The sequence below is a fragment of the Engraulis encrasicolus genome, chromosome 9 (genome assembly GCF_034702125.1).
Source record: "Engraulis encrasicolus isolate BLACKSEA-1 chromosome 9, IST_EnEncr_1.0, whole genome shotgun sequence".
Taxonomy (NCBI): domain Eukaryota; kingdom Metazoa; phylum Chordata; class Actinopteri; order Clupeiformes; family Engraulidae; genus Engraulis; species Engraulis encrasicolus.
Window position 1 is genome coordinate 33,141,693 of NC_085865.1, and position 13,301 is coordinate 33,154,993.

General features: G+C 46.1%; 1 protein-coding gene across 7 annotated transcripts in view; it reads left to right on the top strand.

Moving 5' to 3' along the window:
- LOC134455703 (rho GTPase-activating protein 21-like) overlaps nt 1-11,544 on the top strand; it is a 162,375-nt gene extending 150,831 nt beyond the window's left edge. For 5 of the 7 annotated variants that reach the window (XM_063206941.1, XM_063206938.1, XM_063206940.1 and 2 more), the window contains 7 exons: nt 326-399; nt 626-715; nt 848-973; nt 1,379-1,420; nt 1,578-1,686; nt 4,795-4,826; nt 7,742-11,544. In XM_063206941.1, coding sequence (XP_063063011.1) covers nt 326-399; nt 626-715; nt 848-973; nt 1,379-1,420; nt 1,578-1,686; nt 4,795-4,826; nt 7,742-9,898 — 2,630 coding nt within the window. In that variant the 3' untranslated portion in view covers nt 9,899-11,544. The remainder of the gene's footprint in view (nt 1-325; nt 400-625; nt 716-847; nt 974-1,378; nt 1,421-1,577; nt 1,687-4,794; nt 4,827-7,741) is intronic. The other 2 variants (XM_063206939.1, XM_063206944.1) reach the window with 1 other exon arrangement.
- The last annotated feature ends 1,757 nt before the right edge of the window (nt 11,545-13,301 follow it).

Below are 13,301 nucleotides of genomic sequence, written 5' to 3' on the forward strand. Positions count from 1 at the left end.
TTGTCTGAGCGGCTGAAAGAGCCATTATTGTGTCTTGAGGTGTGTGTGTGTGTGTGTGTGTTTGTGCACGTGTGTGTGTGCGCGCCCGCATGTGCCTGTGTGCACATATTTGTGTAACATGGAGACAGAGAGCTATTTATTTTCAGTGGTGACAATTGCCTTATTAAATGGAGTGGCCATCCATCTAGTGGTTGTACCATGCAATTGCACCATGTTGCATCATTATGCCATGATGATGAATTTGAAAATGCACACTTGTTGACATGAACCAGTGCTCTCTTGTCGTTGTCTCAGTCTTACCATCTGCATGGTCTTCCCTCCTCAGACAGGTACGCTGACTTTATTGATGCCAACCGAATAGAGGACCCTACGGAAAGGCTAAAAGTCCTGAAGAGACTGGTAAGTCAACTCACACTCTGTTTAGATGAGGAAGATTACATGGGGAACGCAGATGTTATTTCAATACCTTACTTTGCTTAACAGATACCATGTATTTATCTTACCTCAGTTGGCATTAGACTCTTAGGATCAGTTTGTCCATTAGGCTTTGTTGTAGTTTTACACTGATGTTAGACCTGTAGCTTCACCTATTTTATGGCTATACTGATGTCCTCCTTCCCCTCAGCTGCACGAGTTACCAGATCACCACTACGAGACCCTCAAGTTTCTGTCTGGTCACCTCAAGGCCGTAGCGGACAACTCAGAGAAGAACAAGGTGGGTGCTACTGCCCAAACACTTTAGATTAGATCAGAACTTTTTTTTTCTTTTTCTTGTCTACCAGTGGTTGTCTTCGTATGGCCTTGGCCAAAATGATTCATTGGTTGAGTGAAATGTCTTTTGTTGCAGATGGAGCCTCGTAACCTGGCTATCGTGTTCGGTCCAACGCTGGTCCGCACCTCAGACGACAACATGACGCACATGGTGACACACATGCCTGACCAGTACAAGATCGTGGAGACACTCATCCAACAGGTGAGAGACCTTTTACCAGGGACACCCACTAGATGTAGTAAACGTCTAAGCATGGGAAAACACAACAACCCCAAACACCAAATGGCTGGTGTTAGAAAGAAAGACACAAATACAAAGTAACACGCACGCACACACACACACACACACACACACACACACACACACACACACACACACACACACACACACACACACACACACACACACACACACACACACACACACACACACACACACACACACACACACACACACACATTTTTTCGTCTCTGTCTGGTAAAGACAACAGTGCTCCTATTCCCAAATTTGAACTGAAAGAAGACTGATGGTTTTGGTTAGCCTGATGGTCAGTTTAGATAGAAGTGATGTGTGTGACGCTCTGGCTACTTATCTTTGTCTCTGCAGTATGACTGGTTCTTCACAGAAGAAGGCCCAGAGGAACCTGTGGTGAGTACTTTTTTATGTGTCACACATTGGCTTGTTATTTATTTGTAAAGTGCTTAGTTTTAGCACATTCCTAAGCAACGCTTTTGTTTAAATTACTGTGCTGTGCAGTCGGCCTAAGTAGTAAAAAATATGTCTCTCCTCTCTCTGTCTCTGTCAGACGTCTGTACAACAGGAGAACGCTGTGGAATCCCAGCCGGTGCCCAACATCAACCACCTGTTGACCAACATTGGCAGGACGGGCCCCTCGCCAGGGGGGGACGTGTCAGGTAACGTGTGCCCAGGAACGGAGCCTCCTCCCTGGGCAGAGTCCACACTGCCTCCCCCCTCCCCCTTCTCTTTGCCCTTCCCCTTTTCTCTTCTGCTCTCCCTTCTTCCTGGGAAACTAACTGGCTGGGCCTTTCGCTAACTTTAGCGGATGACAGTAGTCAGGCTGGGCCTCATAGGCCAATGTGAGTAAATGACGACGCCTTCTCCATTAGCTAATGCTAATGCTATGTCTTGCTAATGCCATGCTGCTTTATCGTGAATGTTTTCCAGTAAAATTGATTTCATGGCTTTGGTAATGTTGTATCTGTGCTGATTTTGCTTGTCTTGGACAGTGCAAACTATTGCAAATGCAACTGTTTTTTCCTCAATGACACACATATTTACTACGATCATTTGGAAATAGTTTGGCTGGTTTGGGAGAGTTTAAGTTCTCATTTCGGTGTCTTATTATTTTTTGCAAACATTTATAGTTTTTGCTTGTTTGGCACTTTTTCTTGCTTCATATCTTTTTAGCTGTATTTTCTTAAGTTGTCACAGTGGCAATTTTTCAGTTCAGCTTATTGTCTCCTCGTCCTGGTTTGTGGGTTCAGTTCTCCTGGATTTGCTGGGCTGTGTCTGTCTACCTTTATGTATGTCTGTCTATCTGTCTGTCTATCTGTCTCTTCCTACCTGTTTAATTTGGTCAACCTTCCTATTGCCGCTAACACAGCATGTTATCTTATCCCAAACAAGCACAAACAACAACAACAACAACAAAAATCTCCATAGCAACAACAAGCACCACCCACACCACATCAACAACAAGCACACAAAAGCAAGCAAGCGATCGAGCCAACCCTGTCGTCCTTCTGTCTCTAGCGTCCTTCTGTCGCGTCTCCTAGTGAAGTGAAGTGAAGTGAAGTGACGTGAGTGGCTTTGCCCCACACCCCTCCTCTTCCGAAAAAGCAAACAAAACAAAAAAAACTCACCCATGCATCTTGACCACCACAGGACAAGTGGGCGGAGTTTACCACACCATGGTGTCACTGATGGACTCTGTAGTGTCAGTGATGGGCGGCTGGAGCTGCCGGAAGAAGGAGGACTGCTGCCCGCACTGCAGCTGCCTGCTCTGCCGCAACCCACCCATCCTCTGAGGCCGCACTGGGCAGTCTCAGACACGGATACAGAGACACGGAGGTGCTGGGCGTGGCGACGGCAAGATCCACAGCCGCGTAGAGTCGCGCTGTAGCTGCCTGCTCTGTCTGCCGCAACTCGCACTTCCTCTGATCTCACCACCAGAGACGGACACACTGAGCAAAGCAGACACAGACACTGAGAGAGAGAGAGAGAGCTCGGCTCGGCTCAGTTCGGCTTGGTTCACGCCACACAGTGTCAGTGTGGCGGGCCAGCCAGAGCGAGCCAGGAAAATAGACAAAGAAAAATCTGACGGACAGAATGTAAACAAAAGAGTAGAAAGAAATGAATTACCAGTTATCCAGAAGAGGCAAGATGAAGAGAGGAAAGGAGATCGGAGAAGAGGGGGAAGACGCATGAATGAAGATGGCAACGTGTGTACTGAGAGAGAGAGAGAGAGAGAGAGAGAGAGAGAGAGAGAGAGAGAGAGAGAGAAAGAGAGAGGAGTATGTGTGTCTGTGCTGGTTGTGTCTGGTGATGCGCTGTGATTATCTTGCCTTGTTCTGTGGCTGCCAGAAGTGCCAGTGTGTAACTGTCTCAAAGACTCTGCGATGTCTCTTGCTTCTCTCTCTCCGATGCCCGCACGAGAGGAGAGAAAGCATGGTATGGTCCTCGTCAAAAAATTTAAAGAAATACCCGAAAACTTTGCACCCCCCGATCCCCAAAAACACCACCACCACACGTCATGGTTATGTGCACCTGCCGATTTCACCATCCTCTCACCTTCAGAAGGGGTGTTTGCAGGGGGGCTGAGCTTTGTTGATCTAATGTGAAAAAAACTAGAGTAGAGCAACTTTATTGATCCCCAGGGGGAGATTAAGGAAGTGATCTCAGAAATTAAATAAAAACCTATAAGACCTATAAGGGTTTTTTTGAGAGACAAAAGAGGCTTTGGAGACCTCAGAAACAACCGTAGTGGACAGATATTGTCCGCTTTGAGTTTGACCGCTTTTTATTGTCCTCACTGGTGTTTCTCTCTTCTCCTGCTGTACTGTAGAGCATTTTATCTTCAGATCTTAGCTAGCCCCTCTCTGACCTCCCCCTCCCTCCCGCTCTCTCATGTCTGGCCTTGGTTCACTTCATGTCCTCCACCCAAGACCCATTTGTGGATGCAGCGCTCAATCACACCATGACTTCACCTTCATCACGTCTCATTTCTTCCGTACTATCACCCGTTGTCTCTCTCGTTGTCTCGTGACGTGTTTCTCATTCGTCCGTTTGTGTGAGCGTCCACCCACCCATCCATTCGTTACGCCCTGTACTCTCATCAAACAGGTTGCACTCAGCATCCTCCAGCTCAACACTTCACTAGTTGGTGCTTCTACTACGCCATTCTCAGGTTATCTGTGATTTTTTAACCTGGTTCTCACGCAGATGGATATTCATCCACGAAGTTTAACAAAGATGCACGAAGCCCGAAGGGTCTGCTCGAGAGCCAGGCTAGTAATTTTTGGCCCCATTGATAGACAATGTACATCCTGTCATGCACAGGAGCTGCACAGCTGCCACTGCCTAAACAGCGCCCCCTTGTGTCGGATCTGAGTGAAACATATGAGTACATGAATCATTCCCCCACACAAATACTGCACCTCCATCCCAACACATACTTACATTCCAGTCATATCTGCATGAGCTTGTCTTGTTTGCTACTCTGTCTCTGTCTGTGCCATTTAGTCTCTCTGTTGTGTCGGCTCTGTACCTCACTATCTCAGTCATTCATATGTTGTGACGTCCTGGTGTTTGGCTGCATCTTCCATTTTCTCCATCTTTTCCTCTTTCATTCTCTCTCTCTCTCTCTCTCTCTCTCTCTCTCTCTCTCTCTCTCTCTCTCTCTCTCTCTCTCTCTCATTCTCTATACATTAGTTTTACCTTTTCTCTGCCTTTCATTGATATAATAGTCTGACATTCCTCCTCTGTCTCCTTTCTCCTTACAGATTCCCCTACTAGTGACTCTGCTAAATCCAAGGTGAGTTTCTGCAGTCCTAAATCGCCCAGTCACTTCTCCTCTACTCTATCTCCATTCCTCCTCCTCTCCTCCTCCTCTCCACTCCTCCGCTCAGTGGCTGTGTGGCCGCGGGCTGAGGTAGGTCCAGCAGAGCTCGATTGCAGCAAGGATTGTCTCCGACCACCCCGTGCCACTCCAAAGTGTCGTGCCACCCAGCTGAAAAGGGCATATATTCGACAGCATTAAACAAGTCTTGGGATACATGCAGAAATGAACCAAATTGATTATTAATTTGTCAGTGTCGATGTATTTACCAAGCAACTTTATTGCATCAGTGCTATTAAAGTGTCACTGTTGTCCCACATGTTGTCCTTTAAAAAGATGTTGTTGACAGTGTCAGTATTGTGTTTTTTGATGCGATTGTGATTGCCATGCCTGTGCCACCAGTTGTGTTGTCGCTTGTGGCAGAAAGGTCATGCTTACTGTATCTGTCTGGCCATTTCCCCTCCCTCTCCTCTGTCAACTCCAGTTCTCACCCTGCTGTTCCATTGAACTGTGAATGTGAACAGCTCGTGTGTGTCAACCATGCACTGCTTAAACATGCTGGTGCTGTGTGTGTGCATCTCCATTTCTGTTCTGCTGCTAATGTTGGCACGCGCTCCATCAGCAATTGTGCTAAAAGTAGGCATCAAGCTTTGCAAGCTTGTAAGGAAGTAAGGATTTATTGGGAATGGAACCTTGGGAATGTTTGACAGGTGGTTTGAAGTGCCAAGGAGTGTTGTAATGAATGAATGAATGAATGAATGAATGAATGAATGTCTTCATTGTCATTGTACTGGTACAACGAAATTAGTAAATTAGTAAATATGTTTATGGAGGACACTTGGACAAAAGTCAGGTGTGATTGACTTGTCTCATGTGTTTGTCTTCATAGTTCTCTAATTTGGAGGAGGTTCGACCTGTAAGCATTGATAACTTGTGCGGATGTCATTTTCACTTACTGTAAACTTATTATGGTGCTCTGTACATTTGTAGATATTTAAGTTTCTTTTTGTACAAATTTTTCTTTGTTACTTTGAGTGTTACTTTTTATGATTGTGATCAGGGCATTGCTGAGAAGGAGCTGAAGCCCAATCAAGTTTTCTTGAATAAAGAATGGTTATGATGAAATTGTCTCCACAACAGGAACATTATATTATATTATATTATATTATATTATATTATATTATATTATATTATATTATATTATATTATATTATATTATATTATATTATATTATATTGCAGTCTATTATCTTATATAATAGTCTATTAGTGCTTGCTGTGCCTTGTACTGAGGGGTAGCACTTTATAATAGCTCCTCCTTGTTGACCATTTATTAAGCACTGGTAAAATTTTAGTCAACCCTGTCTTAATCATTTGTTTGCTATTGATTCTTTAACAGTTCTCATCACTTAATAATTAAAAAGTGTTGTCTATGTTTTGCATATTGTGAAGACCTCTCGGTTCAGCATTGGTGACAGTTTTGATAACAGTTTTCTTCATCATTTGTTATGATTATCTCTGAATAATTCATATTAATCATTATTAAACATACCATAGGAACCTTGTTTGTGTGTGGTGTGAATGGCAACAAAATGGCTTATGTGACTGCCTTTCGTTAATGCAATATCCATCAGAAGTTTTAACACACTTGTTAACACACAATAACAAAGGACTGTTAATTGCTTGTGTTTAGTTAGGGAGTTAGCCGCTAAGTACATTTTGGGGAGCTGTTTAGCTGCTAAGTACATTTTGGGAAGACTTTCTAGAAGTAAGGCTTGTTAATGCTTTACGACAAAATATTCACAAGTGACTTGTGAAGTCTTGCTCATGTGTTACAACTCCATGAGTTATAACTCATTACCTAAGTCCATTATTGGATTTTTTCCCAAGTGAGACTGGTTATGTTTTACAAAGCATTCATAAATGATTCGTTAAAGCTTGCTTGTGTAACTAAAGGGCTATGAATTGGCTATCTTAGCTTATCTTAAGTGACACTCGTACATGTACTGCACAAAACATTTGCTAATGATGTATTAAGGCTTGCATACCTTAAGTAAACTAAAATATACATGTAGATATCATGAAGCACCACGATAAATGCGATACGATAAAGCACCACGACCGTCAATATAGGCCTCTCAATAGCAAAACATTTCCCACCAGCATTTAAACATGAAACATTGTCACACTGCGAACAAGTAAACAAATAGATCATTCACCACCTACAGTGCAAGTGAAATACTATAGTCATGAACAGTGACTGACTAATATTTAAAAAAAAAATATATATAACGACTGTAGAGACTGTAGTAGCTACAAACATAGTGTCACAAATATCCGAGTTTTCCTCTCGACAAGTTGTGACTTAAAATACCTAGAGCCAAAATCGTTTGTCATTAAGTGATTAGATATTATAAAGAGATAATTGCTGACAAATGATTAAGAAAGGGCTACTTAAGATTTTACTAATCCTTAATAAATGTTCAACGAGGAGGAGCTATTATGAAGTGCTAGCGAAGCTTCTAGTGTCTAGAGCATTATGCAATAGCATATGCAATTATGTCGCAACGTTTCCTTTCAACATGATGTAATGAACTGTAAAGGAAAGCCAGTAGAATGCTTTGGGGGGGTGCCACTCCATCTCGTTTTAATGTTTCTGGTGTGGCAACACAGACTGGTGGATTATAAGGGAAAATGTATTCATGCCTTGTGTTTTTCACTTGTTTAACCAATGTCGTTTTTTTGTCTTTTTTTCTTTCTTTTCTCTATTCTCTTTCCTTGTTCTGTAAATTCACACTCTTGTTCTCTGTCATTCTTCCACGCTTGTTTTCCCTCTCTATTTCTCTCTGTTTTTCCGTCTTTCTGTCTGTCTGTCTGTCTGTCCGTCTGCAGCAGAACTCCTGGGCCTACGGGAAGGACCAGTGCAGCAGAGAGCTGCTGGTCTCCTCCATCTTTGCTGCAGCCAGCCGCAAACGAAAGAAGCACAAGGAGAAGCCGCAGCCTAGCAGCTCCGACGATGACCTGGACGCCGTCTTCACCCTCCAGGACCTGGACGCGGCCATCGCTGAGGACCAGGACCCTGAGGACGGGGACCCCGCCTCCTGCTCCTCCTCCCCCCAGACCGCCAGGGGCCTCGCCACAGGGGTGCCACAGAAGAGAGAGAACGGGAAAGCCATGGAGGCCATTGCCACCAACACCACCTCCTCTGCAGCCGCCTCCACCAACGTCACCATTACGACTCCTAAGAGCCGCAAGGAGCACCGCAACTCCTTCTTCCTGCGGGAGAAGAGGAGCGTGGAGAGGACCATCGTGACCTCCCCGTCGCCCTGTCCCTCCCCGTCCCCCTCGCCCTCCCCCATCCTCCGCACCCCGGCGCTGACGGCCCGGCTGCCCAAGTCCTCCCTGTCGGATGGCGGCCCGTCCTCGTCCCAGCCTGACGAGCCCACGTCCGACCTGGGCACCATGAGCTCGGGGGCCTCGGTGCCTCGCGGGCGGCCCCGTCGTTGGCTCTCCTCGGCGGGGCTGGAGCCCGGCAGCGGTTTCTGTGGCGGTGGCAGCAGCGGAGGCAGCCTGCCCCTCGGAGCCTCGGCCGGCGCGGAGGTGAGCTCCATCACGTCGGACTACTCCACCACCTCCTCCAACACCTTCCTGACGGGAGGGGAGGGCGGCAGCCTGCTGAGCCCGGAGGTGGGCTCGGTGAGCGGGAGCCGCGGCGGAGAGGAGGCTGACGACGAACGCAGCGAGCTGATCAGCGAGGGCCGGCCCACCGAGACCGACAGCGACAGCGACTTCCCCGTCTTCCCCCCCAGCGCCGGACCATCACCCGCGGCGACGAGCATCAACACCACACACTCCATCCCAGAGATTTGCGTGCAGGGCATCCGATCATCAGCCAGTGCTAGTCTCATGGCCACGCCTACTGGCCGGCCTTCGCTGCCCTCTCATAAGCTGATCGAGTGTGACACGCTGGCCAGGAGGCGGTCCCTGCGGCAGAAGACGGACAGCGATTCGTCGGTGGATGCGTTGGGGGCGGGGCCAGGTGGAACAGCAGGAGGTGTAACAGGAGCAACAGCAACAGCAGCAGCAGGAGGAGGAGCTTCCAAGGCTTCCTCAGCGTTGGCATCGTCAGGGAAGCGTCTGTCGCGCATGTTTGAGGTCATCAAAAAGGGACGCTCCACGGGCAGCTTGAGCTCCTCGTCGCGCAGTGAATCGGAGCGCAACACCACCGCCACGGCCACGCCTACCACCGCGGCCACCGTCACCACCACCACCACCCCGTCCTCCACCACCTCCTCCTCCTCCTCCTCGGCCCACCCCGCCACCTCCTCGGGAGCAGGCGAGTCCTCCTGGATCCGCTTCACCGAGCGCCTGAGGCTCCGGCTGGGCCGCGGTGCTTCCCACGACGACTCCTCATCGACTCCCCAGCGGCGTCCCCAGCGTAGCCGGTCGCCCGACCCCCCGCGACGCAGCAACTCGGGGGCGCGGCGCAGCAAAGGCCTCCGGAGGCGCCACACCATGGGCGGCCAGCGCGACTTCGCCCAGCTGCAGGCCATGCACGACTGGAGCGAGCAGGGCGGCGTGGACCAGGGTGCCGAGCTCACCCAGGACGACCGCCTGCGCCCGGGCCCCCCCAAGTGCAGCTCGCAGCAGGACTTCAATATCAACGTCAACATCCACGAGTGGATCGCCTCCCGCGAGAGGGCCGTAGGAGGTGCTGGTTGTGGCCCAGACCCGGCCCAGATCCAGACACTCGCCCAGACCTCCACCACCGAGCAGAACCTTACGCCGCCAGTCGCCCAGCCTGAAGAGGATGATGATATCGTGGAGGGGGGTGGTGGAGGAGGAGGAGGAAGAGATGGGAGTGATGGAAGGGGTGGAGGTGGAGGTACTACTACAGCTACAACACATTCAGGTGCTGCGGAGCAGGTGAACGGCGGAGGGCCCCAGGCCAAGAACAACAAAGCGGGCCACTGCGCAGGTGTGGACGCACACCCACAGAAACTCTCTGGCGCGCAGGTTGTGCGCTCGCGTTTCTACCAGTACCTGTGACGACATGGGTGTGGTGTGTGTTTGGCTGAGTGGGTGGGCTCATACAGTATGTGCATGTAAACTTTGTGTGTGTGTGTGTGTGTGTGTGTGTGTGTGTGTGTGTGTGTGTGTGTGTGTGTGTGTGTGTGTGTGTGTGTGAGTGTGTTTGTGTGTGTGTGTGTGTGTGTGTGTGTGTGTGTGTGTGTGTGTGTGTGTGTGTGTGTGTGTGTGTGTGTGTGTGTGTGTGTCTGTACAGCTGTATGTTTGTTTGTATGTATGTATGTATATGTGTGTACCATAGAGCAAAAAAAAACATGTACAGTTACATAATGTAGATAAGCTGAAGTTACTGCACAATAGATTTTTATATGAAGTATATGAAACTATATGAATATTATATAAAATTGTATATACACCTATGTGTATAGGATTCTGAGGAAAGTAACTGGACTCTGTGTCTTCTGTGTGTGTGTGTGTGTGTGTCTGTGTGTGTGTGCGTGCGTGCGCGGGTCTTTGCCTGGAATGTTCTTAATACTGGAACAGGCATGAGAAGAGTACCTCTCTCTTTCACTACAACCCCAGTAATATGGAAAGGCAGTGATTTTGTGTTTGTTGCATGTGCACATGTGTATACTGTGTGTGTGTGTGTGTGTGTGTGTGTGTGTGTGTGTGTGTGTGTGTGTGTGTGTGTGTGTGTGTGTGTGTGTGTGTGTGTGTGTGTGTGTGTGTGTGTGTGTGTGTGTGTGTATGTATGTGTTTGTGCGTATGTTTCTGTTCGGAAGTTGCACTGACTGGGAGAACTTGTGTACACACACACACACACGTGCACAAATCATAACGTCATGGACTGGCAACAACTGAAAGGACTGAGCATGAAATTATTACTGAAGATTTGTTTGCTACTTTTTGTTAGACAAAAGCTGTTATACTTTTCTTTTTTTTTAAAGAGAGAGGCCTCTTTTCTCTAACGCAACCATGCTCAACTTCTTCCTACGGTTACCTTTCTGAAGAATGTATGCGCTTTCTGGGTTATGCGGACAGACTAACGCATCATTGCTCGTTACAAATTGTTATGTACGTAAGCAACAGCAAAAATGTAAATATATCTCTGTGTACTTGAAAAGTGTTTTTTTTAATGTTTTGCTTTGTTCGGTTTTTCTAAAGTCCTGGACGAGGGATGTATTCTGAGCTGAGCGCTGTAGGAAGGTCCTTTTTATTATTATTATTATTGTTATTATTATTTTGTTGTTGTTGTTATGTTTGTAATTTTTACAGCGCACATAACAGCCAGATGCCAAGTTGGATCCCTCCCCTGAATGAAAAGAGAATCTCCTCTGAAAAGGCCTTGGGCTTCGACACGACGGTACCAAACTCAGAACTGATATCCCATGTGGGAGGGAAAGCCTGATTAAGTCATCGTGACGACAACAAGTCATGATCTGTCATGCTAAAACAGAAAAAAACAAAAAAGACTATGGAAAAAGTGCCTCTTGTGACTGGATTCATGGGACAGTTTGAGTGCCATGTTATGATTTTTGTTAAACAAAATATATGAATATATATAATTTTATTTTATTTTTTTCTTTTGCTCTTTTTTATTTTAGATGTACTGTGTCTAAATTTTATGGGGAAGCTCATTAAAATGATGTTACAAATTTCAAACAAAACTGTCAAATGTCTGTGTGTGGTCATTTACCCTGAGTTGGGAGTCTACCGTACATGTCAAACAGATATGATACGGGTTTAATGTGTTTATGTGTACCCTGTGGGAGAGAGATGGACAAAGGGATAAAGAATCGATTAATTGCGTTTTTCTGTTAAGTGCCATTTAATTACCGTCCAGTGTTTTACATACACTTACAAGTGAATTCCGGTGCAAGTCCAATGAACCCTCTTGCCATCTCTGTACTCAACATACACGACAATTGACATTGAAATTGAGATGTTGACCACGGTAAACTGAATCCTAGCTCTACCTCTGCATGTCATTCTTAAATGAGACAGCAGAGGGTGCTGCATACAAATACAATGTCCCTTTTCACATCCACAAACTTGGAAAGCTTTTGACAAAGGCCTACATTTTTTTTAATTCACTGTGAGGATACTAGGACATATAGTGTAAAGCTCAACTGATGCAGGTTACCTAGTTCTACTCTTTAAAAAAAGCATTTTCTTCCGGGATTAACAGATGTTACTCTACTCTAGTAACCCACATGGAACTAAAAATGCACTCAGAGTGCAGATCTCTGCCTAGGAAACGTAACCTCCTTGGCGGAGGTAATAAATGCCTCATACAAAACAAACTTGATGAGAGTTTCTTAATGAGACCCAGTACTTCAGTTGACCCACATACTGTACCATTCACAGTGTCCAAGGCATGCTCTTCATCTTGACTTGTTTGTCAAAGTTACAGTAAATCTGTAGTTGTCACTCCAGCGTTATGGCCTACATCAACAAAGGTACACGTGTAATCAAGTCAAGTGTACTTTATTGTCCAATATCTATGTACTTTGTCTATGTCTTGCACAGAAGTTTGAAATTGCGTTTGGCCAGTCCCACATGTGCCGTTAAACTGCACATATAAATAAGACAGTGTAGTCTATTATTCTAAGCTCAAAGCCTGTCTCAAGTCAGTCTGAGTGAAGTGAAGTAAAGAAGAGATACTTTATTTATCCCAAGAGAAACGATAACAAAGGTGTATGGAGGTGCATAGGCAAGAAGGCTAAGAGTGTTGGGCAGTAATGCATTACTTTTTGCTGTAATGCAGTAATGTAAGGCATTACAGGGCAAAATTCTGTAATATTTACTTAGTTACAATGCTAAATAACTTAAGTTACAATGCATTACAATGACCTGGATTTTAGTGGTATTCAGTGTGGTGGGTCAGAAAGAAGCTATTCCTGAACCTGGTAGTTTTTAGTCTGCATGCTGCCAAAACACCTCCTGGATGGGAGGTGAAAAAGTCATGACTCATGAGCTTGCTTTACACTGTAAATTGCGAGATCCATATTAAGATATTTCGGCGAGAGTAACTAAAGTAATGCAAAACTAGTGTAATGCCTTACATAGTATTTTAAACATAGTAATATTGTAGTGTAAGGGATTATTTTGAAAAGACAGTAACATGTAATCAGTAATGCATTACTGTTTTTGAGTAACTTGCCCAACACTGGTGGTGACTACACTGTTCCAGCCCCTGCTGTTCTGCCTAGTATGGTGGTGTATGAACATACAGAGTAAGTGAGAGGTTGTGGTGGAAGGGAATTCAGTCACCATTTTAACTGAACACACACACACACAGAGAGACATTCATACACATTCACTCAAGACACACACACACACACACACACACACACACACACACACACACACACACACACACACACACATTCATTCACACTCACTTAAGACACACACACACACA